The sequence below is a fragment of the Macaca thibetana genome, chromosome 14 (genome assembly GCF_024542745.1).
Source record: "Macaca thibetana thibetana isolate TM-01 chromosome 14, ASM2454274v1, whole genome shotgun sequence".
NCBI lineage: Eukaryota > Metazoa > Chordata > Mammalia > Primates > Cercopithecidae > Macaca > Macaca thibetana.
In genome coordinates this window covers 81517399-81544410 of record NC_065591.1, presented here as the reverse complement: position 1 = coordinate 81544410, position 27012 = coordinate 81517399, and the positions used below count along the sequence as shown (strand labels likewise).

The window sequence follows — 27012 nt, the reverse complement described above, 5'->3', positions numbered from 1 at the left end:
TCTGTCTTTTAAGGATGTGGTAATATTAACCAGTATATCCCCCCAAATTAACAGTGCAGGAACAGTAAACATGCCAGAAAGTTTTTGTTGATTGAATTAACATAGCAGCCTAGAAGAACAATGATTCTTAGCTTTAGACTGGAGAGGTACCTTACCTTGATTTGACTGTTTTACCTTGGAGAGTAAAGGCTAGCTTTTTCTGATTTGGAGAAAGGTGTGAGTTCTGCTCTAACATTTTCAAGCAGGGTCCTTCTGGAAAAGTCATTATAGATGGTTGTTGTAGTTAAAGAAAATAATGAGAGTAGAAGAGCTTAGTGAGCTTTCCTTCTCTAAACCAATCACTGGCAATTAAGAGTGTTACTGATTTTCAGATTATTCAGACTCACCTCTTGAGAGTATAGGTTGATGAAACCCTTGAACCCTAAGCAATTTGGTGGACACTAACACCTCAGAAAATCTGACATTCTTCTATGCAAGAAAGTAGAGTTTGGAAAGCTGGACATGTGTCGATTGGAGAACAGTTGTTTTTTCTAGAGGTTGATGTCGCTTTGTGCCTTAGTTTTCCATTTTTCCTATTTCTGTCATTGCAAATTAAATCCTATACTTCTCTAGAAAAAAAAGGATATTATTCAATCACAACCTGATTCAAACTTTGCTTGGATCTTTGTCTCTTCAGGGTAGGAGAATAAATTCTTGTGGTTTTCTTTCCTTAGGAAAATGGACTCAGACTTCTCACATGCCTTCCAGAAGGAACTCATCTGTGTCATCTGTTCGAACTACCTGGTAGACCCTGTCACCATCTGCTGTGGGCACAGCTTCTGTAGGCCCTGTCTCTGCATTTCCTGGGAAGAAGCCCAAAGTCCTGCCAACTGCCCTGCATGCCGCGAACCATCACGGAAACAGGACTTCAAAACCAATATTCTTCTGAAGAATTTAGTGACCATCGCGAGAAAAGCCAGTCTCTGGCAATTCCTGAGCTCTGAGAAACAAATATGTGGGACCCATAGGGAAACAAAGAAGATGTTCTGTGACGTGGAAAAGAGTCTGCTCTGTTTGCTGTGCTCCAACTCTCAGGAGCACGGGGCTCACACACACTATCCCATTGAAGGGGCCGCTGAGGAACACCGGGTAAGAGATAGCTCTGCAAACACCTGAAAGCTGGAGGGTGGCAGAGTTAAAGAGATTAGAAGGACGATGAGAATCATCATGGTGATTATTCTCTTCTTTACTGAGTGCCAGGTGCTGTTCTTGGTATCAATTATGACATTTGGATAAAACGTGCAACTCTACGTTCCTTCATGGAGCTTGCACCCAAAAAGAGACTGATTAAGTAAATGTTCTTATTATTGACTCTACAGTTCAATGCTAAAGGCATTGAAAAGCAACCAAAACTACAAGTGCAAAGAAACGTATTTTTGAAATATATTTATATTACTGGACAAACGAGTATGGGGATAGCACACTACAAAATCAGGGGGCTAGCATAGTGGGTTCTGAAGCAGGATGTTTCACTGAATTTAGCCAGGTTACAGGAAATCTTGACTCTTCAGTTTTCTAAACTGTTCTATATTCTGAAACCTCAGAACTGAAAATATCAATTGAGGATGAGCAGTGAAAAAATTGTTTTTTTCCCTTCTCTCTAATGTATTTATAGATTACATCCCTTGCCTGCGTATATCATTCAGAGTGTGGAATCTATGGTATTTGACTTTCTGTTTTTTAACCTCATAATTCTTTTGCAGGAGAAGCTCTTAGAGCAAATGAGGATTTTATGGAAAAAGATTCAAGAAAATCAGAGAAATCTAAATGAGGAGAGAAGAACAGCCCTCCTCTGGAGGGTAAGTATGAGACCGTGAGTCCTCACAACCAGCTTGAGATAGGCATGCTGACAACATTTATATTAGCAACTTGAGTTGAAATTCTCATATGCCAGATTTTGTCCTGTGTTTATTCATAGGCTGGAAAACAACCAGACTCTTCAATATAATGCTTGTTCAGGTTTTTTGGAAATGTTCTTCAGATAAGTAAAAAATAAATATAAATTCTGAAGGGCAAGTATGTGCTTAAAATTAATAAATATTTCAGGCAGAGTTTTCTGAATAAGATGAATTATGTAATATTAATTACATAGTACATAATTGAGAAATAAAGTTATTTAATGGTGAATATGATGTTGTCCAGAGGGAAGAAATCAGGTAGGAACAGTCATTTAAGAAATGTGCCTATGCTGGTGAAGTCTGATAGCAGAGGACCCAGATGATGCCAGTTCATGTAGGAGAAAATGTAACATGATGAAAAGCTGAGGAGAAGGGGTAAAAAATGACTGGGGGAGTGAGAGAATAACTATGTCAATATTGAGAGGAGAGACACAATGCAATGGAGATTCATGTTCTTAGAATGGCAGGGCAATACAGAGCCTATGGCTTTTGACAGAAGAAAGATAGGAGACAGAAAAGAGGTAGTCGGTTTGAGAGATGGGGGTTAAATTTTTTACTAAGATCCTTTTTGTGTGATGGCTTCTGATTCTGATTATAATATACTAAAATCATTTCTACTGACAGTGATCCTTTAGTCTGTGAAGTACAGAGATTTGAAACAACAAACTAATTGAGTAACAAAGATTATATATATTATCCATGACAATTTGACAATCAATCATAAATTTTACTTGTTTTCTAATGGTATTTCAGATTTAAGAGGACATATATTTAAACATTTAAATCTGAAGCGCTAATTTGCAGGTGTTTGGGAATTGATGAATTACATAAATTTTGAAGGAAGGTCTTGTTTAACTCATCAGACTGTTTGTAAATGATGGAAAATAAAAGAAGGAATGAGGAGGTTGAATTTCTGGGTTCTGTGAGGTGGAAGTAGGCCTGGGTATGTAACCTACAAAATCCATGTCCCTACAGGGTGATGTGGTTTTACGGGCACAGATGATCAGGAATGAGTATAGGAAGCTGCATCCAGTTCTCCATAGGGAAGAAAAACAACATCTAGAGAGACTGAACAAGGAGTACCAAGAGATTTTTCAGCAACTCCAGAGAAGTTGGGTCAACATGGATCAAAAGAGTAAACACTTGAAAGAAATGTATCAGGAACTAATGAAAATGTGTCATAAACCAGATGTGGAGCTGCTCCAGGTAAGAATGGAGGATGCCCCTTGAGATACTTTGTATTAGCTGCCCTTTACATCTTTGCCTTCCATTGGGTACCCAAGACATTATTTCTTCTTCTCCCACATTGATGGTGAGAGCCATATAGAGATAAACGATAACTGCTAACCTAATCTTCGAAATAAACCTTTATGAAATTGTGCAACTAGATTTCCATAGAACATTTTCTACCACAAGCTTCCTCCTCCAGCACATTTCATTAAAACCGTGGAAGAAAAAAATTCATGTGAAAATTCTACTTTTGTCTCCAGTGGATAATCCATAGAAATTAGGGAAAAACTAACATTTCCTTCTTCCTCCTTTTGGGAAGTCCTAGGTTTGAAATGCTCTTAATTTCAGCCATATTAACCTTTGGGGGCTAGCCCTGAAAAAGACTACATTGTAGACAGCTGCAGCAATGCGCAGTCACTACTCACAACTTTCTCTCTCATGCAAATTTAGGGTCCTGAATTTATCAGAAATTGATTCTGTCAATAGGTCTTACTGGTATAATTGCTAGAGATGAGAACACATTTTAAAAGACTTGCAGTGATAGTATATGGCAATTCTAAAGTTTTCAAAGCTAAAGACCAGATAGGCAGAATAACAACTTTTTTGTTTGTGTGTTTGGAGAAAGAGTCTTCTTCTGTCACCCAGACTGAAGTCAGTGGCCCAATCTCAGTTCACTGCAACTTCTGCCTCCTTGGTTCAAGTAATTCTCCTGCTTCAGCCTCCCGAGTAGCTGGAACTACAGGCATGCACCACCACATCCAGCTAATTTGTTTGTATTTTTAGTAGAGATGGGTTTTTGCTATGTTGTCCAGGCTAGTCTGGAAATCCTGACCTCCGGTGATCCACCCACCTTGGCCTCCCAAAGTGCTGGGATTACAGGTGTGAGCCACCTCACCCAACAAGAATAACAACTTTCTAAAGAAGTCATTTTTTCTTTCTCTCTCCCCTCTCTACAGGATTTGGGAGACATCGTGGCAAGGTATGTCTTTGGTCATCAGTGCAAGCTGGAGCACAAGGCATGCCATGAAAACATCAAGCTGTTTCCAACAAAATGAAAACATAATTTACTAACACCATAATGTGCCAGTGTGATGGTGTGTGTATGCGCGTGTACTCATGTGTTTGTGTGGTGTGTTGAATGTTACCTATGCCTTTTATCAGACATTAACCTTTTCTTAGTTTCCCAAGTGACTCAGGGGGTTATGTTTTGAATAGTTCAATGCAGAAGTTGCTAGAATACAATTGCCTGTTTTTAGGATTCAGAATCCTAATTAGAGATAAACTATTTGGTGGCAGATAGGGAGAGAGGCATTTATCTTTCAGTGGCAGTAGGTTAGAAATGGAGTGAATAGTTAGAAAGATTCCCTAAGAGCCACAAACCCATCCTAGGATTGTGAAGGTACATTACCATATCAGAAGTGGATTTGAATGAAGCATTTTCTGTTGGAATCTGTTAATCACAGACATGGGAAACTTAACCAACTCAACCAACTTCCTTGCAGGAGTGAGTCTGTGCTGCTGCACATGCCGCAGCCTGTCAATCCAGAGCTCACTGTAGGGCCCATCACTGGACTGGTGGACAGGCTCAACCGCTTCCGAGGTGAGTGTCGCCCTCTTGGTGGGATCAACATGCAATGCCTTCATTTATGGTTTTCTATGGGCAGCTTTACCAGTGTAATCATCTTTCATCTAGAAGAAGTGAATAGTCTGTGAATAGGTATTTCTATTTATAGTTTCACTATCATCAAACTGACCAGAATAAATAAAATCTGGTGAAATGTAATAGGAATCAGCCACATAACAAATTTCTTAGAAAAATAAAACATGCAGAAGGGCCCTTTAGGACTTTAGGAAGCATTCCCTGATACAATTTCATGTATACAATTATTACATGAAATATACAGAGCTAAATTAATTTAGGACATTTCCATTTCAAATTTAGTGCAGTTAACAACCGATTTGAGTGACAGTGTTTTTTAAAATACATTTCAGGTGAAGTTTCACAGCATTTATAATTTTAGTCACGTTTTTAATCCACAAAAGCATACATGAGTAACTTATATAACAGCGCAAAAACTGAGAATCTGTGAAGCATAGAAACGTGATTTAGTGGTTGATGAGGCCTTAGATAGAACTCCAGGATAGATGATGATAAATCTAGCAGACGAAAGAAGCCTGTGTCTGAATCTGACATGAAAGTCAGATAATTCTTGCAAGGAATCTGCACTTTTCAGAAGGCAGATTCAGATTTTCTCTTTAAGTATGAATTTGCTAGCTTCAGTGGCAGATTATAATATTTCTGGCAAAATGGTAACTTTTTATTTGGGTCTAGGAATGCTCCCCACCTCATCTCCCGTCCCCAGCCTCCTGCTCTGCCCTGATAGAGAAGAGGCAATGGAGGTTAATTTTATTGCTATGGACTTGGCTGCAGGGCAAGAGCTTCCAGTTTTTCAGTTGTTACGAAAGGTCGCTCAACTAGACATAGACATGACCTTCCTCCCCTTTATACTTTTTGAGTTTATCGAAATTGTGATCATTGTAGTTTAGCTAATTACTTGTACAGATATACTAACACCCTTTGATTCCAACATTTTTCCAGACAGAAGTTTCTTTCTAATCTTGACCTGTGTTTTCTAGTGAGAGTCTCTTTCTTATCTGAACATGAGAATTGATAAACTACTTTTCACTTGAACATTCTCTTTTTTCTACAGTGGAAATTGCCTTCACTTGGGAAGTCACCAATCACAATATCAGGCTGTTTGGGGATGTGAGAAGATTGATGTTTAGACGTGGATCTTTGAATTCTGACAGATCTGACTATTTTGCTGCATGGGGAACCTGGGTCTTCTCCTCTGGGAAACACTACTGGGAGCTGGATGTGGACAGCTCTTGGGACTGGGCTCTGGGAGTCTGTAAGGACTCCTGGATGAGGAAGAATAGCACAATGGTTACATCTAAGGACATATTTCTTCTTTTGTGCGTGAAGGTGGATAATCGTTTCAGTCTCTTGACCACCTCCCCATTGTTTCCTCACTATGTAGAGAAACCTCTGGGCCGGGTTGGTGTGTTTCTTGATTTTGAAGCTGGAAGTGTGAGTTTTTTGAATGTCACCAGGAGTTCCCTCATATGGAGTTACCCGGCTGGCTCCTTAAATTTTCCTGTCAGGCCTTTCTTTTCCACTGGCCACAGATGATCAGGATTAAGAACCCTGACTGTTTGGTAACTCCATATACAAGGGATCCCTTCACTGTTGATACAAAGAAATCATACTGTTCAGGCTTTTATCTATGTTAGTGTCACTTCATTTTGTTGCTATTAAATAGAAAATATGTAAAATGCAAAACCTTTTTGTACATTTTCTTACAATTAAAATAATCTCCTATGGCCCATTTCCTAAAATATGTATTGTGATTTTCAAGTGTTTGTGAATTTATTGGATGGAATTCTGGAAATATGTAGGTGTATGTTTCCAACTTAATGATCTCATGCAGGAACAAAATTTGCACATCACAGACTGACAGGATTTTGTACAATGCACTTGTAAGTGTGAACGTTCCCTCCTATTAATACAGTAAATTCTACACCTCATCACTTTAGGGGGAAAGATGTACTTTACACAGAAGTTTTCACTGAATCTTTGGGCTAGAATAGGAACTTAACAGTCATACATCCTATGGAGACAAAATACATTCTGAGAAATGCATTATTAGGCGATTTTATCATTGTGTAAACATCAGAACACACTACAAAAACCTACGTAGAATATCCACCTACAGACATAGGCTAATGGTACAGTCTATTGCTTCTCTGAGAAGTTGCTAGCAATGTCTGAGCAAGAACCAAAAGAGTTTAACCCACATGGAATTCTGCTATTTATTAAATCAAACAGCATCACCCAGGGAAAAATAGACAGATGAGCAGACTGTCTGTATTAAATGTGTTAATACTTCCAATTCACACAGACTGAATTCTCATTGATACTCTAGAGACCTGAGACATAACCATCACCTCATGTTACAGTGGAAACATATTAGTATCAGGGGGAAAAAAAAACAACTAACTAAATTAAACCAAATCAAAAAACAAAACAAACATAACCCAGTTCTGATGAAAACCCAGTTTATAGTGAGTCTATTGCGTCTGTCTACCCACCAAATGGTCATTTTCATGATCACTGATTAAATAATGGAAACAAACATTCTACTTCCAGTCCAGCAGATGATCCTGGCTGATGTCTGGGGTTCCTTGGTTGGGGCTGTTACCTAGAATATATTCAAACGACCTCTCCAGGTAGTCGCTTGGCCTTGCTCACAGCATAGTAGATAATTTTCCACAGTGAAGATTCCCACAGAGTCAGGAGAAGTCTATACTACCATTATGCTACAGAGTAAAACATCAGCTGCAGTTACAACCCTACACAAAGTAAAGGGACTAGAACACACACAGCAGTAGCAGTCTTGAAGTTACATCATAGAAAGACAATGGGGGATGGAATATATATTTTAGCACTTTTTAGCGAGAATGGGGGAGGAATATAACCTACTACACCTACTCTTCCTAAGAAGTGGACATTGAGGATCTATATCCAGAGATTCAGGGTCCTGTAAAACGAGATCCAAAGAGCTCCTTATAGAAACACCATTCAGATTCCAGATTCCTGTAAAGGGGCAATCGACAATTAACCACGTTAATATTCTTTTGGAAATTTTCTTCAAGATTTGGTATCAACTGGACAATCATTATGAACACAACACAGCAAAATCACTGAGGTAGATGCACACGATACTGGAGTAGAGGGGTGGAAGGGGTGGTCCGTCTCCTTCAAGGTGACCACGTACAGACACAGTAATTCTAGGACAGTGAGATAAAGAAGGTCAGTGCATCCTTGTCAGGACCCCTCTTCTGATGTCTGTATGTGGCTGCAAACTATTCATGTAAGCCTTTAGAATACCTTGTGCTTCCCAAGATTTCTTGGTATTAAGATTCACTGACTGGGGTTCCTAGTACATAGAATACTTTCAGCATAGAGGGTGACAAAGTCTTTCCCTCAAAAGCCAGAAGTTCAGAAACCTGTAGCCGAGTCATCCACTGGACCTTACCAGTAAGTGTGGACTGAAGAGACAGATATTGGTTTTAAGCTCAGATAAAAGCTTTTCCATTCTCACTGCCTTGTAGACTCTCGTACTCAAAAGGGAAGGTGAGGCTAGGTCCTGTGACTCTTCATTCTTCCAGACTGTGGAAGTTTTTGATGCTGACTCAGAGATACGTTCTCTGTTTACTAAAATCTAATGTCTATTAACATTCCGCTGCAAAAGAGATAGGCCGCGTCCTGTCACAGGCCTCTCACCCTGTGCCCATATGTTCCACTCCTCTGGCCCTTACTGAACCATGATGCCTGCCAGAATCACTCTGAAATTCTTCTGCGCCTCTGTCAGTCTTCTGGCCCAGTTCTCAGAACACAGGTCCCTGTCTATCCGCTTTCCAATGATCTGCCCTTGCCCTTCAAATTCACAACATAAGAAAAGTTGGTCATTAAAACATCCCAGAATGGGAAATAGGGGTTGCCTGTTTTGTCTGAGACCAGCAGTGCAGATGCAGGACTCTAAGGGAGGAGGAGAAAGCAAAAGTTGATGCCTTTGAAACTGCTCAGTCACACCCTTATGAATCTAAAAGGATAAAAGGTATTCGGGGTTAACTAATGGCAACAGAAAGAGGACAGTCAAGTTCAGGCATATATGGAGAAGGAGAGTTTCTATCAGTGTCTGACACAAAGTAAAACTCTCTTTCTTTACCGGAATGCACTCATAAATGTGTCAGAAAAGTAAAGTTTGGTGAGGAAAAGCAAAGTTGTAGAGAACAAGGGATACTGATAAAGAAGACAAGAAGCAACATTTCCTGCACATGTCAAAATAATTCTTGAGTCGTTACATTTCCTGGAATTGGCATGAGGTTTCCACTGTGTATTTTCCACTGTGAAAAAGTCAGGCGAGAGTAATGTGGTATCATGGTTAAGAGCGATGTCTTGAAGCTAAATTGCCTGGATTTGACTCCCAAACTCACTGCTCATAAGCCTCATTCCCAGAGCAAAGTGCCTTTCTCAAAGCCTTGTGTATGGGTGTGGGGTGTATGGGTATATTAGGCATATATTTATAAAATATAGTATTTGTACATACACAGTAATTGTATATACGCAGACACGGAGTGACCATACAAACTGTACAAGGACAGTGGCCATGGCTGGTAATTGATTTTTTTTCTCATCAATTTTATAACAAAATTACTTACAATGAAATGAGGTTATTTGAGGGTTTGATGTATATGAATCTTTCTACAACTTGCCTTTTTTATTATATAAATATGCTGTGGAGTACAGATGGATGTTTTCCTTCATCGTAATCTTTCAGATTTTATTTCATTATTTTTTAGATTTATAAGAAGTTGGGAAGATGATAGAGACTTACATATTCCCATACCTGGTTAATTTTTACTCTAAAATAATCATCTTACATTTTCATTGTACATTTGTTAAATCTAGGAAATCAATATTGATACGTTACGACGAGCTGAACTCCAGACTTTATTCAGATTCCCCCCAAGTTATTCGGTGGTACGTGCTTTTATTAGATTGAATATCCGGATTAGGATTAGATTGAACATTAATGATGAAAGAATTTGTGGGTGTTGACTGTTATTTAGCACATGGATCCAGGGAAAACATTACAACCTTGACAGAATAAAAGCCAGGCCTAAAAATTCCATTGTAAATAACGCCTTACTGTGGTTTTCTCTGCCGCTTCTGCTTCATACCAAACACTCAATCATATTGTCTTGGTATCTGTAGTTTTTAAGTCTACTGATTGTGTTCTCTCTCTCTCTCCCTACTCCTGTCTCCCAGCCCCATCTTTCCCTTCCTCTCTTTCCCCTGTATTTCTTCCTAAATAACAGCAATGGTTTCTACCAAATTTTAGTATTCAGGTAGATCTTTGTAAAACAATTTTGTGTTCGTTTTATTTTTTTTTTTTACCTGGGATATTATTCTTTGTCCTTTTCATGGGTTAATAGCTCACAGTACACTTCTTGAAAAAGCTTCTCTGTTTTCACAGCTAGTCTCATCACTGATTCTGTTACTCAAGTTTTTTTCTGCACCAAAATGGTAAAGTTCACAATTCTGAGAGCATTACATTTTCTTTCAAAATGAAAATGAAGGATGTACCTGTTGCTGGAATTTTTGGGGGAACTGCTTCTGGGATCTGGGAACCTCAAGTCTGAGGGACTGCAGATGTACACACATCACTTCCTGGGCACAGTACCCAAGAAGTAACATAAGGTCCATGTGAAAGCACCTTGTAAGTACTGTCATTACTCACTTAACCACGGGAATACATTCTGAGAAATGCGTCATAAGGCAATTTCATCACTGTACTAAAGCAAGCCTAGACGGTATAGCGTACTACACACCTAGACCATATGGTGCAGCCTACTGCTCCTAGGCTATAGACCTATACAGCATGTCACTCTACTGAATACTGCAGGCAACTGTAGCACAATGGTATTCGTGTATCTTAACAGATCTAAACATAGAAAAGATACTGTAAAATATGGTATAAAAGATAAAAAGTGATACACCTGTATAGGGCACTCGCCATGCATAAAGCTTGAAGGACTGAAAGTTGCTCTGGGTTAGTGAGTGAGTGAGTGTGAATGCCTAGGACATTAGCTTATAAACATTGCTCTGTACTCTTAAGCTAGACTAAAATTTATTTTTTAAATGTTCCTTATTCAATGTTAAATTAACCTTAGTTTACTGTAAATTATTACCTTTTAAACTTTTAATTTAACTTTTTTATTCTTTTGTAATATGCTTAGCTTAAAACACAAAACACGTTGTACAGATTTTTGCAAATATTTTCTTTATATTATGGTTGTATAAGCATTTTATTTAAAGTATTTTGTTAAATGTTAGGACACAAGCATGCACATTAGCTAAGGCCTACACAGCGTCAGAGTCAGCACCTTCACTGTCTTCCACCTCCACATCTTGGCCCACTGGAAGGTTTTCAGAGGCAATAACATGTATGGAACTGTACCTCCCATGATAACAATGCCTTCTTTTGGAATATCTCCTGAAGAACTTGCCTGAGGTTCTTCTTGAGGAGAGATAATCCGTTTTAGAAACACGTGGTATATGTTTGGTTTGTTTCTTTTGTTCATCATACATTTCCATGAGTAATGCATTGTGTATGTTATGACAGCTGTAACATCGCTATCAGATGGGACTTATTCAGTTTCGTTATAACTTATGGAATTTCCATCTTGTATGCATTCTGCTATTGGTCAAAAAGTCATTATGCAGAGCCAGACTGTACTCACTTTCTTCCCTTGTGCTTTCTGAGTTCTGCCCTGAAGCTGTCATTTTGTGTGGCAGCAGTCTTTGCAGCCACAGCCAATGGTCCTTTTTCAGGCATACGGGGAAATTTATTGTGAAATTATTTTCAGGCAAACAGTTTTGAAAGGCAGTTTTCACAATACTTTTAATACGGGCAAAATTTGTTGAAAGCATTGAGAAGTTATCTAACTGCAGATTCTTAATATCAAATTCCAGGACTATAGTGTATTCAAGCGAGGTGGTTTCACTTCAAAAAGTAAAGTATAAAGGTGGCAGTGATTCTTTAAAATATAACTTAAATCCAGGCATGGCTCCCAATTTGCTTAAGGAAACTGATTATTTTGTTTATGTCACACCTAACTTACAAGAACGTGATTCACACACACACACACACACACACACACACACACACACACACACACATATAAAGAAACAGGAGAAACCATGATTTTGTTTCATAACCCAAATTTATTGACATTCTGACACAGTCCCTGACTATGTCAGGGACTATTTAAATTTTAAAATTTAAATTTAAAACTACACTATAAATGAACATAAAATAATTTTGATACATCAATTGTCTCAAACCTTAATATTGTGAGATTTTCTTGTAAGTCTATTTCTTTGGAGATTGGATGATGCCATCTCTGTGTCCCTTTAAGCATGTCTGTTATGAGCTTCCTTGGCTTCACACCTCTCAGATTTGACAAACATTTGGAGAAACAAAGCAAACTATTTTCTATGGACCAATTTGTCTCTCATTTGGGGTCCTTCGTATATCAGAGAGTGAATGATACTTTAGTGTCTTCATTTGTGCTTCAATTCATGGCTCTTTTGCAGGAGAAGCTCCTGAAGAAAATGCAGTCTTTATGGGAAAAAGCTTGTGAAAATCACAGAAACCTGAACATGGAAACCACCAGAACCAGATGCTGGAAGGTTAGTACCATGTTACTCTACCTTCTTCAGTAACTTATGGTGAACAAATGGGTGACTCTTAAAATAGGAACTTGATCTCAATCCATAATATTGCTGGAATTCAATAAAAAAGGAAAAAATACTTGAGAAAAAAACCCTAATTTTTTATATAAGATAGTGTGACACTTTGGTAGGATTTCTAACCAGACGACAGATGTTACCCAAGCATGCTCATCTGTCTCCATACAAACCTATAGCAATACACCAGCAAATACAAGAAACTGGGCCATTTCACAGCATTCTCAATGGGCTGCCTGGATAACTTCTGGGCACAAGCGTTATTTGGCCGTCATGGAAATTTCAAGTGAACCTTCTAAGGCTGAGTCAGCATGAATTTGAATCCTGGTGGGCAAATATATTTGAAATGTGAGTTAAATATCAGGCAGAAGGAGCAAGAGTGCAAATTTAGAGGAAGCCTGAAATTAAGTATCAGAACTAATTAATATTGAATAAGTCATAACACGTAATGGAAAAAGGGGTGAGAAATGTACACTCATGTCTTGAAGACACAAATATGTGAGAAATATGGGAACTAGTGTTTAATATAAGGAGAACTTTAAGGACTTGAGAAGAATTCTAGAAATGATTTTGTCTTTGTGGACGTTTATCTTGAGGGTATGATATCTAATATTAATTCATTAATTCATTCTAATATAAATTCATTGAAAAATATTTTATGAATACCTAGTGTATGTCAAATATCAACTTAGAAAATTAAGTAGTAAAGAAGAAAGAAAACACAAAAATCTTGCAATTGAAATGAGAGAAGCAAATGGTCACCATGCAGATATGTGAAGTACATGATGTGTTAGAGTGTAGTAGAGTCTTTGGAGAATAATCAAGCAGGAAAGTAGAAAAGAAGCACAGAGGTTAGGGACTGGGGATGAGGGTTTGGGTTTTAATTAGTGTGGTCAGAAAAAAGGCTCATGGAAAAATTCACACTGAAACAAAATATCAATCAAGAGGAAATATAGATATCCTCCTGTTTGCCTTCCCCTTCCTCATAAATGTAGGAATATATATGAGTACGTGGGTGTGGGTGTGTGTATATATATATGTGGATATATATGAGGAATATATATACACACACAGATACACATAGATATTCCTCATATATCCATATATAGCTATATATGAGAAATATATATATGAGTACATATATGAGAAATATGTATATATATGAAAATAATTCTAGATATAGGAAACAGCCTGTGCAGTAATATTTCATTTGCATTTATTTGGGGGGTTGAGGAACCACAAAGAAATCCATGTTGCAGATTAGGGTGAGTTTGGATGAGAATAAATGAAACCTAATTAGACTATGTGGTGCTGGGTGAAATGCATTGAGTTGACAATGCTAGTCTGTGGTCATTGCATAATTTCTCATATAATGGGTTTACATAAATTGCCCCAATTCTCCAAAATAGAAAGAATGGTTTCCTATCTAGCCAATATTGCTCGATAGTTTAATTCTTAAGCAAGAACTGTGTTTTCTTTCTATAAATGTGTGTTGGAAGAGAGAAATCCATTTTTATATAACTATCTTAGAAAACATTTTATCATTAATCAAGTAAACATAACTCGGCAGAAACACCTATGTTGATATTAATGCAGAAAAAAGGAGAGGAATAAAATGTTGTGGAAATATTGGATGTTCAGAATGCTAAGAGGAATCAGTGAACTTCAAGAGAAGATGGATACAACATTTCTATTTTGACTATTGTCACTGCAGGATTATGTGAGTTTAAGGATAGAAGCAATCAGAGCTGAATATCAGAAGATGCCTGCATTTCTCCATGAAGAAGAGCAACATCACTTGGAGAGGCTGCAAAAGGAGGGCGAGGACATTTTTCAGCAACTCAATGAAAGCAAAGCCAGAATGGAACATTCGAGGGAGCTTTTAAGAGGAATGTATGAGGATCTGAAGCAAATGTGCCATAAAGCAGATGTGGAGCTACTCCAGGTACGGGCTGACCATGGGGTATCAGGATGTAGAACTTTCACATACATGGGTGTTTTTCCTCTCTCCTGAAATCCAACCCCACTTTACTTCCATGATTTGTTTCTAAAAACACGTTTCTATAACTAATGCTACTCAGTTGGGAGGTTATAGCCTCTCCTATGGATTCTACCAACCGAAGGTCCCTCCTACTTTATCCACCAGCAACAAAACTTTGTGGAATGACCAAGGTAACAGCCCCAAGAAATATTTCCCATCAAAAGTCAATGATATGTTTAGGATTTTTGAAAGTGGATAAAATGAGAAGTGATTCATTTGCACTTAGGTTAATTTGGAGACACGGCATGATGGAGAAGTTGGCGAATCTAGGATCACATTAATATTATTTTGAGATCCACTCATTTTGGTAACAGGGCCTTGGGAAGATGACTGAGTAGCTTCTTTATGGTTACAGCAGAGCACAGACTCTGGGGGCCTCCTCTTCCTTCACTTGGAAAGAGAATGTCTTCAAGACTGAGACTTTATCAGAACATTAATTCATGACATATGACAGACTGGGATTTTCATGAGAAAAGAAACAAAAAATGCTTTCCAGGAGGGAAAACTGTAGGAAAATACCATCTCAGAAACTGCCTCCAAATCTCACAGTGAACTTAGTGGAAATTGCATCATGTGGAAAGCACTAAGCCTTTCTTTTTCTTTTTTATCTTACAGGCTTTTGAAGATATATTACACAGGTGAGTGCATACCAAGATTTTAGCAGATGCTCTATCAGTTTCCACAAATACCAAGCAGGAACTTTGACACTGAAGGCATAATTGATTCAGATATTGATATTACATTGTGCTGGTTGTACTTTCTCCATCCCCCACCCTATGTTGTCTTCTCTTTTGTTGCTATACTCAGTGATTTTATTAGGCAGTCCAATGAAAGTTCTGCAAAACCAAAAGACAAACAAACAAAAATTAAAATTAAAAAGAAAGAAAAAAAAGAAAGAAGAATAAAAAAGTGAGCATCTCTTTTCCTAATTTCCTTTTTATTGCTCAAAAAGCTGCATATTTGAAAGAGAAAATGTTACATTTACTACATGGCTACAAAGTCAACCAGGGGAAGCCAGAGAGAAAAAGGGAAAGTATTTTTGTAGTGAAAAGTGTTGATGATTTCTAGTTTATATTTAAATATATAATTCTGAAAAACAGATGAGACAAACTATTTGGAATGTTTGAACTGTGTAGGCCTCCAGAGAACCTCAGTTATAAAAGGCAGATCTCCCTGCCTGGAGCATATTTCAACACCCTGGCCTTGAGAAGGAAGCAACAGATGCAGCAGTCTTAAAAATAACCCCACCTTTCCAGATGGTGATATCAGGAAATTCTGGTGAAGTCTGGAACCCAGAATTTTATTTTTGAATATTCTCTTGGTCTTAAGATTAATGATCCTTACTAATTTGGAGCAATAAGAAGAAAGATCCAGCCGGGCGCGGTGGCTCAAGCCTGTAATCCCAGCACTTTGGGAGGCCGAGATGGGCGGATCACGAGGTCAGGAGATCGAGACCATCCTGGCTAACACGGTGAAACCCCGTCTCTACTAAGAAATACAAAAAATAGCCGGGCGAGGTGGCAGCGCCTGTAGTCCCAGCTACTCGGGAGGCTGAGGCTGGAGAATGGCGTGAACCCGGGAGGCGGAGCTTGCAGTGAGCTGAGATCCGGCCACTGCACTCCAGCCTGGGCTACAGAGCTAGACTCCGTCTCAAAAAAAAAAAAAAGAAAAAAAAAAAAAAGAAGAAAGATCCAAATGAATTCTCACTCAGACACACTTTTCTAACATGCTTGAAAATCAGGAACTGTGAATAAGAATGAATCTGAAACAGAAAATGATAATTTTGGAATTAGCAAATTGTGGGTTAAAGGGAGTCTCATGAAATGTCTTTTAAATAAAAGTAGTTGATTTTTATGTACTTTTTGGCTGTAGATGTGGTAACTGCATCTTTCTCCTTGCAGGTATGAGTCCCTGCTGCTGCAAGTGCCCCAGCCTGCGAATCCAGAGCTCAGTGCAGGGCCCATCACTGGACTCAGTGCAGGGCCCATCACTGAATCCACAGGCTCAGTGGATTCAGAGGTGAGTGTCAGCCCATTGGCAGAATTCCCACAGTGTATCACTTCTTGTTAGAATCATGGGGGTAATATTTTACCCTTCATCAAATCGTTATTTCATTTCGGAAGGAAGTGAGCGATAAGACTATGCAACCCTATTATATCTGTGTTTCTATTTATAGTTCAATTGATAACATGAAGAGTAAAACATAGTGAAAAACAAGTATGTTTTGGGCTCACATGGATAGAGCTATATTTTGGGTAAATGGAATGAGATAAGAAGTAAAAAATTGAATAAATGGAACAATGCTCAGAAGGAAGCTTAATAATCCAAAGTTACATAAAAATTTTACATTTCTTTACTGTATTTCACTTGAATTTTTAAAAAACAGTTTTTTGGAGAATAGAGTTCACAGCAGTTTGTTGGAGTATTTGTATTTTCTTACAATAAATGTGTATTATTGATATAGTGTAAAAATTCCACTTAATATGCAAGAAGAAAGGAGAAATTATTTTGTAAATAGGAAGTAAATATAGAAATGATAAATTCAGTTCAGTTACACCATGAAGACCTACGTGTAAAATCTAAAATTCAGTTTCGATCTAGAGCTAGCAGGGAAGTCCACAGAGTGACTGGTGAAATATTTTGCAAAAATCTGCATTAAGTTACCACTTATAATGTGAACATATGGACTTTTATCCAGTTATCTAGAGCAGTGCTTGAATAAACTAAAATCTTCCCATTCTTGTCAAAAGTATATCACTAGTATTTAAGAACAAGAAATATTTTAATAATGACCTTGATAGCTAAAGGGCATTCGGGGCATATAACATTTCACTTTTACATTGGAAATTGGATTAAAACAGGCTGGTTTTATATTCAACTCTCAATTTTTGAGTTTTCAATACATTTTCAATGTCTGTTTTTAGGATGTTGTTTTTCCTATAGAGAATATTAATCATCCTTATACTTGATTAAATGTTGTAATCAAAATTCTCCTGTCCTTGTAACTTCAAATTTCTTGGTAGAACAAATTTTCCCTCAAGAATTCTAATTTCTATTATTTACATGTATCTATACTTTTTTTGTTATTTTTGCAGTTGATTTTACTCTGCAGCCTGAAAGAGCCAATAGTCATATCTTCCTGTATGGAGATTTGAGAAGCATGAATGTTGGATGTGACCCTCAAGATGATCCCCATTTCACTGCAAAATCTGAATGTTTTCTTGTATGGGGTGCTCAGACTTTCACATCTGGCAAATATTATTGGGAGGTTCATGTGGGGGACACTTGGAATTGGGCTTTTGGTGTCTGTAACAATTATTGGAAAGAGAAGAGACAGAATGATAAGATAGATGGAGAGGAGGGACTCTTTCTTCTTGGATGTGTTAAGGAGGATGCTCACTGCAGTCTCTTTACCACCTCCCCACTTGTGGTGCAATATGTTCCAAGACCTGCCAGTCAAGTAGGATTATTCCTGGATTGTGAAGGTAGAACCATGACCTTTGTTGATGTTGATCAAAGTTCCCTGATATACACCATCCCTAATTGCTCCTTCTCACCTCCTCTCAGGCCTATCTTTTGCTGTAGTCACTTCTGAAGAGAGATAAGTCAGAAGTGTGTCTATATGCTGTGGGAACCCATTTATCACAGAAAGCCCTCTTTTTCGCACCTCATCAAATAGGACAAATAAGTTATATTTAATGTCTTCAGTTGCGTTCTAATGTCATCAAATCTCATTAATAGTGCTTCTATTAAAAATGGTGAAAACATTAAAACTATGTGTATTGGTTCTTTGTTTAATCGTTTTTGAAAAATCATTACCCATGATGTATGGAATAGAATATATTCTCTGGTTTTTCATTATTTCTGAATGTCACAAAGTGAAATAATAGATGACAGAGTTGTCTAAACGAAGTTAAAATCAAGGGAACAAAGTAGGGATCTTGGGCTTCATGAAAAAACTTGGAGGCAAAAGACTAAATGGTAACCTGGCAATATTTTCTGTCTCTTCATCTAACAGTATTATACTTATCCATGTGTTTTATTTATGAATCTATACTTTGAGGTCATCTTATTTGACCTCCTATGCTGTGCTTATCTTTCTAAATCTCATCTTATATACAAATGCTCATGCATTATTAGAGTGTTTTCCTACAGTGAAATTTACAAGGTGATCAGGACAATACTGGAGCAATTAAATATTCAAATGGACATAACTGAATACTGACCCCTACCTCAAACCATACACAATTCACATGGATTCACGTTCTGAAGGTGAAGGGAACACAATAAAATATTCTCACAGAGAAAGATTTCCTAACCAAGACAAAAATGTAACAATTAAGAAGGAAAATTTAGTTAGTTTATATCAAAAGTGATGACTTCTGTGTTTCAAACTATACTATCCAAGAATTAAAATATAAACGAATTGTGGAGAAAACTATTTAACCCAACATATATGCAATGAAATACAATACATGTGATTAATGAATGTAATCAATAAAAGAAAATGAACCCAATATAAAATTGGGAAAATATTTGAACAGGCACTTCACAAAATTAGAGGCATAAATAACTGGACAAATATGAAAAAGAGATTACTTGTGTTAGTCCTCAGAATAATAAATGTTAATCCATAAGTTGAAGTACAGACCTCCATAAAAATTAGCAAAATTTAAAGACACATAATATTGTGTGTTGTGAAAGACAAAGAATCAGTGAAAGTTATTCATGGCTGGAGGGATGTAAACTGAAATACATTTTGGCAAACTGACTATGAGCATTCCTTATGGGCTAGATATTTTCACTCTAAAATAGATTCCACAGGTTGCCTATGTGTATTTCAAGATAAACACAGTGTTGATCATTGCATCAATTTTTATTGTAGCTCCCAATTGGAGACAAAATAAATACTAATCAACAGTAGAATTGCTAAATAAATTGTGATCTCTTCATAAAAAATAATTCTGTAAAACAAAGATAAGATGAAAATGCAACAAATTAATGAATCTCAATGAGAAGTTTAAGAAGAAGAATTGAAACACACAAATGTTATATTATAGATAAATATATTTGGATAAATTGTGAACTTCATTAATTGATACTAGAAGTTAGAATATTGAATAATATTTTGGAAGGCAATCGTTAGAAAACGTAAAAATTAAACAGGATAAGATACAGGAATCATTTCAGTCAAAGAGAGAGACTGTAAGTATTTTTCATGCAGAAGAAAATTATATATAATATGTATTTTAAATATTTTAATGTGTAAAATAAGCTTGAAATAAATGAATTTGATGTTATGCCTATTTTTCAAATGCATATATATATATATATATATATATACACACACACACACACACACAATTTAATTTATGGTAAGTTAACATCAACATTAAGACATAAACCTTTTTTTATTATTATACTTTAAGTTCTGGGGACATGTGCAGAACATTCAGGTTTGTTACACAGGTATACCTGTGCCATGGTGGTTTGCTGCACCCATCAACCCATCATCTGCATTAGGTATTTATCCCGGTGATATCCCTCCCCTGGCCCCTTATCCCCCAACAGGCCCTGGTGAGTGATGTTCCCCCAACTGTGTACATGTGTTCTCAGTGTTCAACCTCCCACTCATGAGTGAGAACATGCAGTGTTCGGTTTTCTATCCTTGTATTAGCTTCCTGAGAATAATGGTTTCCAGCTTCATCCTTGTCCCTGCAAAGGACATGAACTCATCCTTTTTTATGGCTGCATAGTATTCCACAGTGTATACGTTGTTTTACAGTCTGTGAAGAGATTCAGAGAAGATCACATTTTAAGACCTCTAATTACCTCCCCATCTCTCCCGTGTGACAAAACCTAAAACTACAAAGGGAAAGATAAGGAATGCCATTGCCCTTGGGACATTGGTAAAACTAATTGAACTTTGGAAAGGGGAAAAGGAAAAAAGAGGAAAACTATATGTGGATGATCTAGACCTACACCTGAAGGTTGCATAGGATCATTAAGAGGGTTCCAACCATGAAGACCCAGAAACAGTGTCGACCTGTCACTGAGCTTCATCAGAATGACAGAGAATGCTTCTTTATTCTCTTCACCACCCCCAACTAGGCAAAACTTGTTGAGTAACAGGTCAAAGCAGTGTCTTCTGGGGGACTGAGGGGAATTTGGAGGGAAACTTAAGGATGAGGATACAGCAGATACTGAGAAAAGCTGCTAAACTAGTCCACTGCGAAACACAAAGTATTGCTAGATGAGCAGGAAACCTATGGTGCACCGGAGTTAACTCTAAGAGGAACAAGTCCTAAAACCAAATCCACTCCTGATTAGATTGATTCCACCTTCTCCCTCAAAACACACATACACAGCCTAGTAAAAGGGAACACATGTGGGTTTTGCTTTCTATATTAGTCTACTCTATATAGTTCACTTTTTGAGTAAAACTTAACGGACATATATAGAAACAGAAAAGATACATAAAGGAAACACTGTTAAGAGACAAAGCAATTAATAAAAGCGGATTCAAATGTGGCAGAGGCGTTGGAATTATCTTTCAAGTAGATCTCATGGGTACTGTTCTAGAAGCCCTTAGTAAGGTATAAAGCCCCTTTATTTTTTTATTATACTTATGTGACAAGATCATCCTTATATCCTCTTATATAAAAGGTATTTCCAAGCCACATTCATCTCTGTATTGGCAGTCACATTTTTTGACACTTTGCAAATATTAGTCCACTGTCTTATTCTTACATTTACAATTGTGGAGCAGTCTGTTGTCATTCTGTGAAGTGTTCCCTCACAATGAAACAGTTTACTTTGGCTGATTTTAAGAGATTCTTCATGTTTGGTGGTGGTTTCCAGCTTAAACACATCATAATGAATCAGCCACCAAAGAAGAGAAATACTAAAGATCAGGCAAAAATATATAGTTTTGCACATTCAAAACAAAGTAAATTTATGTCTTACACATCCAAAATGAGGATTGTTTGACTTCCTGAATACAATTCATTTGTTTACTTTGAAAAAATTATCAAACGTTATACCCTCGAATATGTACTCTCCTCATCTTCTCTACTTAGCTCTAATTTGTGCTACAGCCAATCACACATTATGCTGTTTGTAAAGCACATATATGATACTCTCATCCTCCATGTGTCACTATCACTCTCCTAGTTTACCTCTATTTGTCCCTCTGTGAAGCCCTCATGACATATCTTTATTATCCAATTCACACTTTCTGCAGCTTCATTTAAGTTGCTAAACAAAGTTTTCACTAAACAGCAAATATTACTTACTTCACTTTTCACCAATATAAATTCTAATTTTTATTCTTCAGTGACTGCCAAATATGAAAAAAAGTCATGCATATATTATATATATTGATGTATGTACGTGTTATATATACATACACAAAATTGCTAGTGGTAATGGTGGTTTTCATAGGATCTATAACTACTGGAGATTTTGTGTTTCCTTAAAGATATACTATTTCTTTAAAGATATTCTATTCCTTAATTTATCATAAAGATAATTCTTATGCTTTTATTAAAAACATAAATTAATAGGCTGGGTGCAGTGGCTCACATCTGTAATTTCAGCTTTTTGAGAAAATGAGGCAAAAGGATCACTTGAACATAGCAGTTTAAGGCTGATTTGAGCTGTGATTGCATCACCACATTCCAGCCTGGGCTACAGAACCAGAATATATATATTTATATATATAAAATATACAATGATACTTTATATATTATATTATAAATATAATTTGTGTATATATATATAAATTGACAGTAATACATTAAAATCTAGAATCAAATTATAAAGGCAACGCAATGTGCATTTCCAGTCTAGTTTAGTGACTATTAGAATTAAAGTCAACTTCAGGCAAGACATTTCCAAAAACATAAGAAAAAAAACAAAAAGAAAAAGGAGAAAAAATATTCCAGACTTTTGAAGATATTTATTAAAATCATAACTTGATGGTATCCTCTTTCTCATCTTTTGATGAGTAAAATATTAAAGTACTCCAATACTTTAATATTTGATGAGTAAAATATTTGATGAGTAAAATACTTTAATATTTGATGAGTAAAATATTAAAGTACACACTGGGTCAACACTGCCTTTCAAAAAAGACGTGGGCTATGATGACTCCAGCTGTGATTTGTGCCACAGTGGGCAGAGTGCTCACAGTGGGTCTTCGGGCCATGGGAGACCCCATTAAATACATTGAACAACATGCCATAGAAGCACTTCCCATCTGACACTGCCCAGGGCCCACAGAAAGCTACAGCAGCATCACAACCTTTGCCAGCACAAAGCCCGGTGTCCTTTCACTTTATCTGTGTGTATGAGCACACACACTTATGCTCGCCTGTGCAGACCCTCACACCATAGTGTACACTGTCACAGTGACACCGCCAGCTACTGAGGGCTGTGCCTTTTACCAAGTCTTATTTCAGGCTGGCTCAGCATGAGGACATTGTGCATGCAATACTGACTTTGAACTGAGTCACTCAAAAATTAGTCAAATCAATTCAGGTAGTGTGTGTTTTTCTTTCTCCTGCTTTTGAAAACAACCTGCAGAGGAGTTTTTTTATCCACTTATTTAAAATGTTAATGAAGGAAACTGTGAGTGCAGAGGCACAGAAAAGAGCAGTTGATTTAAGAGTCATTCCAATGCATAAGCAAGTTCCAAATGCTCTGAGAGGCGAGGAGGGGAAGATGCAAAGGGCACCTTGGGAAGAACTGCTTTTGCAGTAATGCCCTGGCAGCTCCCAGCACGCTTGCTGCGATGGCATTCACCCCACTGAGGTTGTCATCAGCAATGTGACTTTGTTGTTTTAGAAGGATCTGTTGTGGTCGGGCTTCCACCTGTCCTTCCCCACACCATGGTCCTCCAGGCAGTTCCTGGCAGGTGCTGACCAAATGGGACTTGGGTAGAAAAAAAGGACCAGGCCTGCAGAAACAGGGACCCCGGGGGCTTCCAAGGGGGAGAGCTGACTGCCAGGTGCAGAATCCATAGAATTATCCACTGTGTGAGCCGGAGGGACCTGCGCAAATCCCTGGGGAGTATGTTAGAATTTCCCCAAATACTGTACAAGGGAAAAGTACTCACATTTTATCACGTGAATACTAATGATGTCTAGGAGCTGACACAGAACAGGGGGACTCTGTCTACTGCAGGGACAGCGAGCTGTGTCAGGACAGAAATGAGCAAGCTTGAGTCTCCTGGGACACCTGTGGAAAGAGTAATGCAAGGCACACACCAGGGCTGTGACTCACTCCTCAGAGCAGGCTTGGGTCCCCAGAGTAAGGATGAACAGACAGCCTTCCCACATCATGTAGTGCGAATGGCAGGGCTGCAGGGGATGTAATGCTCTTGCCTGTGGGCTGCCAGAGACCTGTCAATCAGACCCACTTCTTAGTGAGGGTCCCTTCATTTCCTCTCTGGGATGCATTTCATCATATTCACTTGTTACCCATGATTCTTCCTGACAGTCTGCAAGGGTTGCATCTTTTTCAGGCCTGGGGTCTGGCCCTACCCCAGGGGATTCTCGCTTCCACACCAGGGACCTGGTTACTGCTGACAGCAGGGAGAGAAGCAAGCAGAGGGGTCCAGCACGGGCCTCCCGCATTCATAAATCCTATTTTTCAACCAACATCGAGAACTGCCTGTCTCCTGCTCAAAGAGGAACCTCAGGTCTCAGGAGTGGTCAATGCTGAGCTGACAAAGCTATTGAAATTCTGATCTCCATAGTCTTGAGATCTCTAGTGTTGCCAGGAGACTGTCGGGAGGAGCTTGAGAAGAAAGAGGCACAGGATGTTTCACACTGCTTTGTCCAAGTGCAGTCAAGGGACAGCCCCTGCACACTGAGGTAATTCTAGATGAATGTCTCCACGCTGTTCCCTCCTCCTTTCTGGAGAGTTTAGTGCTGGCTGACTGTAGAACACTTTATTCACAGAAGCAATTAGAAAAAAAGTCACTCTTAGTTCACATGCTCCAATGTCAGACTGGGAGTAACTGGTTCTAGAGGGAAAAGCCAGGACTGGATCATTTGTATTCTCATCAGCCGCCTCCACGCACATGGAGATGGATTTCACTGGTGTCGATACATGTGTTCACGTCCACAAGACGCCACTCAGAGGGACTGAAGTGACTTCACACCCACCGCAAAGCCATTTCTGCTGCCAGAGTCTCCAAACTCCAATCACCAGGAAATTCTCCACCAAGGGGCCAGCTCCAGGCATCTCACTTGTAATCAGTAGCATCGACATTGTCTGAGAAATATTTATTCTGTCCAGTTTAAGCTTAATTTACACAAACACTAAAAAGTGTAAAATAGACTTTAGCTTTTCCTCTAACTATATTTATATATCAATCCCTGAGCAGGTAGCTGTCAACTTGAAATTCCCTATGTACAGTTAATAAACATCAGGGTGCAGGGAGGGACCATGAGCCCCTTCTCTGTGCACAGTAGGGGCTGGGCTGTCATTGCAGGAGAGCAAACCTGGCCTCCCATCAGAGTAAAGAGGAGGGGGTGGGAAGGGCACGGTGGTGTAGGAATTCTTACACATCAGCACAGATGCTTGAAGGCCTACTGTTCAGTCACTTTGGGAGCCAGGATGTCCCACCCTGATAACACCACATTGCCTCACAGAGGTGCCGGCTTTTCTGTCCTTGTTAGACCTCAGGGTAGGTGGTGTCAGGGATGATAAATAACTTAACCACCTGGGAGAAGAAAACAGGCAAAGGAAGGAAGGGTGAATGAGGAAGAAGAGACAAGGCCACAGGGGTGGGAGAACGTAGTGATAAAGCCGGGGTGACAGTGTGGTGGTAACTAACAGGAGAGGAGAGGGTGGTCCATGCCCATCAGTCCCCTCCTTCCTGAAAAACATGAGGGGTGCAGGGAGGGCGAGCCCTCAGGGAGTGAATGCAGCAGTTCAAAGAAACAAAAATAGACAAAAATAATAAACATTCTCCAAGGACACCAGGATTTTGGAGAGGAAACTGTGAGACCTCTGAATGCCTGATGCCCAATAGTGCTGAGTGGGTAAGTAACAGGAAGCCTGCACCCCCCAGCCCTGTGCACAACCGGAGACCAAGGAACCTGTGTCACCAGTACCTAGGGCTACAGGAAAGGGCTTCCAAATGGCTCAGGAAGATGAGGGGGCATTTCACTCCACCTCTGGGACCAGATGACCACAACTCCCCTGAGGAACCCCATACCAAAAAGAATTGAACATAATAGTATTGCTTAAATATAAGCTGGCTCATCTGATCAACCCGATACTGACCCCAGGACACCCCCCTCAAGGTGGCTCCAGTTCTCTATCATCTCGACTTTTCTCCCCGGCCTCCCATACTCCCTGAGCCTGCCTGGAGGGCCCCTGTCCCCTCTGCTGCCCACTCCAAAGAAAATAAGAAACCAACAGCATAAGCACCCCACAGGTCGAGGAAAGAGGCTTGGCAACACTTCTTTCCCTTGGAAAATTCCTCTACTAGCAAATCTGCTTCCAGGTGGCAAAAATGAGAAGTGCTGGGCCAGCAGCCAGGTGCACAGCTGCAGAAGCTACCTGGACGTGCCTCAGGGGCCAAAGGGAAGGGCTGCCCACAGGCAGGCCACGTCTAGAGTGAGTCCAGAGGGACCAGAGAGAGTCTGGGATCCAATCAGGGATGACCCTTCTTTCAGTTGGGTCTGGCAGATTTTCAAAATCCGGTCTTTCCACTGAGGCCATACCAAACCTCGCCAGGACATCAGACTCCCCAGTCCCCCCAGAGTCCCCCATGAAGCTGTCATTTCCTCTCAAGTTGCATACACTGGCCAGGTAAAGGCAGTTTCTACTCATCAGGCAAGTGGCCAGCTCGCCTTCAGATTTACCAAAGAAATCCGGGTCCTGCCCCACACTTGCTGGCTGAGCAGGCTTTTCAAAATGCAGGTATCTCTGGAACTGTTTTGTGGACACCAGGAGCATTAATGGACAAGCCCTGTGCTGGTCCCAGGGTACTCTGTGCACCTGGGTAAGACTGGAACACATTTGGGGCAGGGCCCCGACATGCCCACTCTGGAACAGCGTGGGACCTGGGGAAATCGTCAGTTGTTTGCTGTCCTGTCATCGCTGTTCTACACATCCCTGGAGACTATGAGCATGGGTTGTGGCGCCGTAGTGGCTGGGCAGGACTAGAAATGTCCAGTTTTGACCTGGAAGCAGCAGACACCCAAGGCTTAGGGTAGAAGTGGGGGCTCCGTACCACTCCCAGTGCCAACTTCCCATGGCGGAAACAGGAAGGAATGTCTGGCAACCCACCAAGGGTCAGACGCCATGGCAACCCTAGCAGAAGCTGCCTAACCCTGGCTGTTCCAATGACAGTTAGACATTCTCAGGAAGGTGGAGCCCTTTGTGGGGGCTCAGGATGGGTGTCC

General features: G+C 39.2%; 2 protein-coding genes across 2 annotated transcripts; both read left to right on the top strand.

Annotated features, from left to right (window-relative positions):
• Positions 1-644: 644 nt before the first annotated feature.
• Positions 645-6558, top strand: LOC126934757 (tripartite motif-containing protein 43). Its single transcript, XM_050755551.1, has 6 exons — positions 645-1128; positions 1743-1838; positions 2913-3143; positions 4124-4146; positions 4670-4767; positions 5879-6558. Exons 1-6 carry the CDS (start codon positions 718-720, stop codon positions 6358-6360), a joined length of 1341 nt encoding a protein of 446 aa, XP_050611508.1. The 5' UTR covers positions 645-717; the 3' UTR covers positions 6361-6558.
• A 5688-nt stretch (positions 6559-12246) lies between these two features.
• LOC126934760 (tripartite motif-containing protein 51-like) lies at positions 12247-18353 on the top strand. The gene is given in 6 exon segments (XM_050755555.1): positions 12247-12489; positions 14261-14491; positions 15203-15225; positions 16489-16579; positions 16582-16606; positions 17683-18353. Coding segments are annotated over 6 exon segments (1065 nt in total). The 5' UTR covers positions 12247-12294; the 3' UTR covers positions 18183-18353.
• Positions 18354-27012: the final 8659 nt, after the last annotated feature.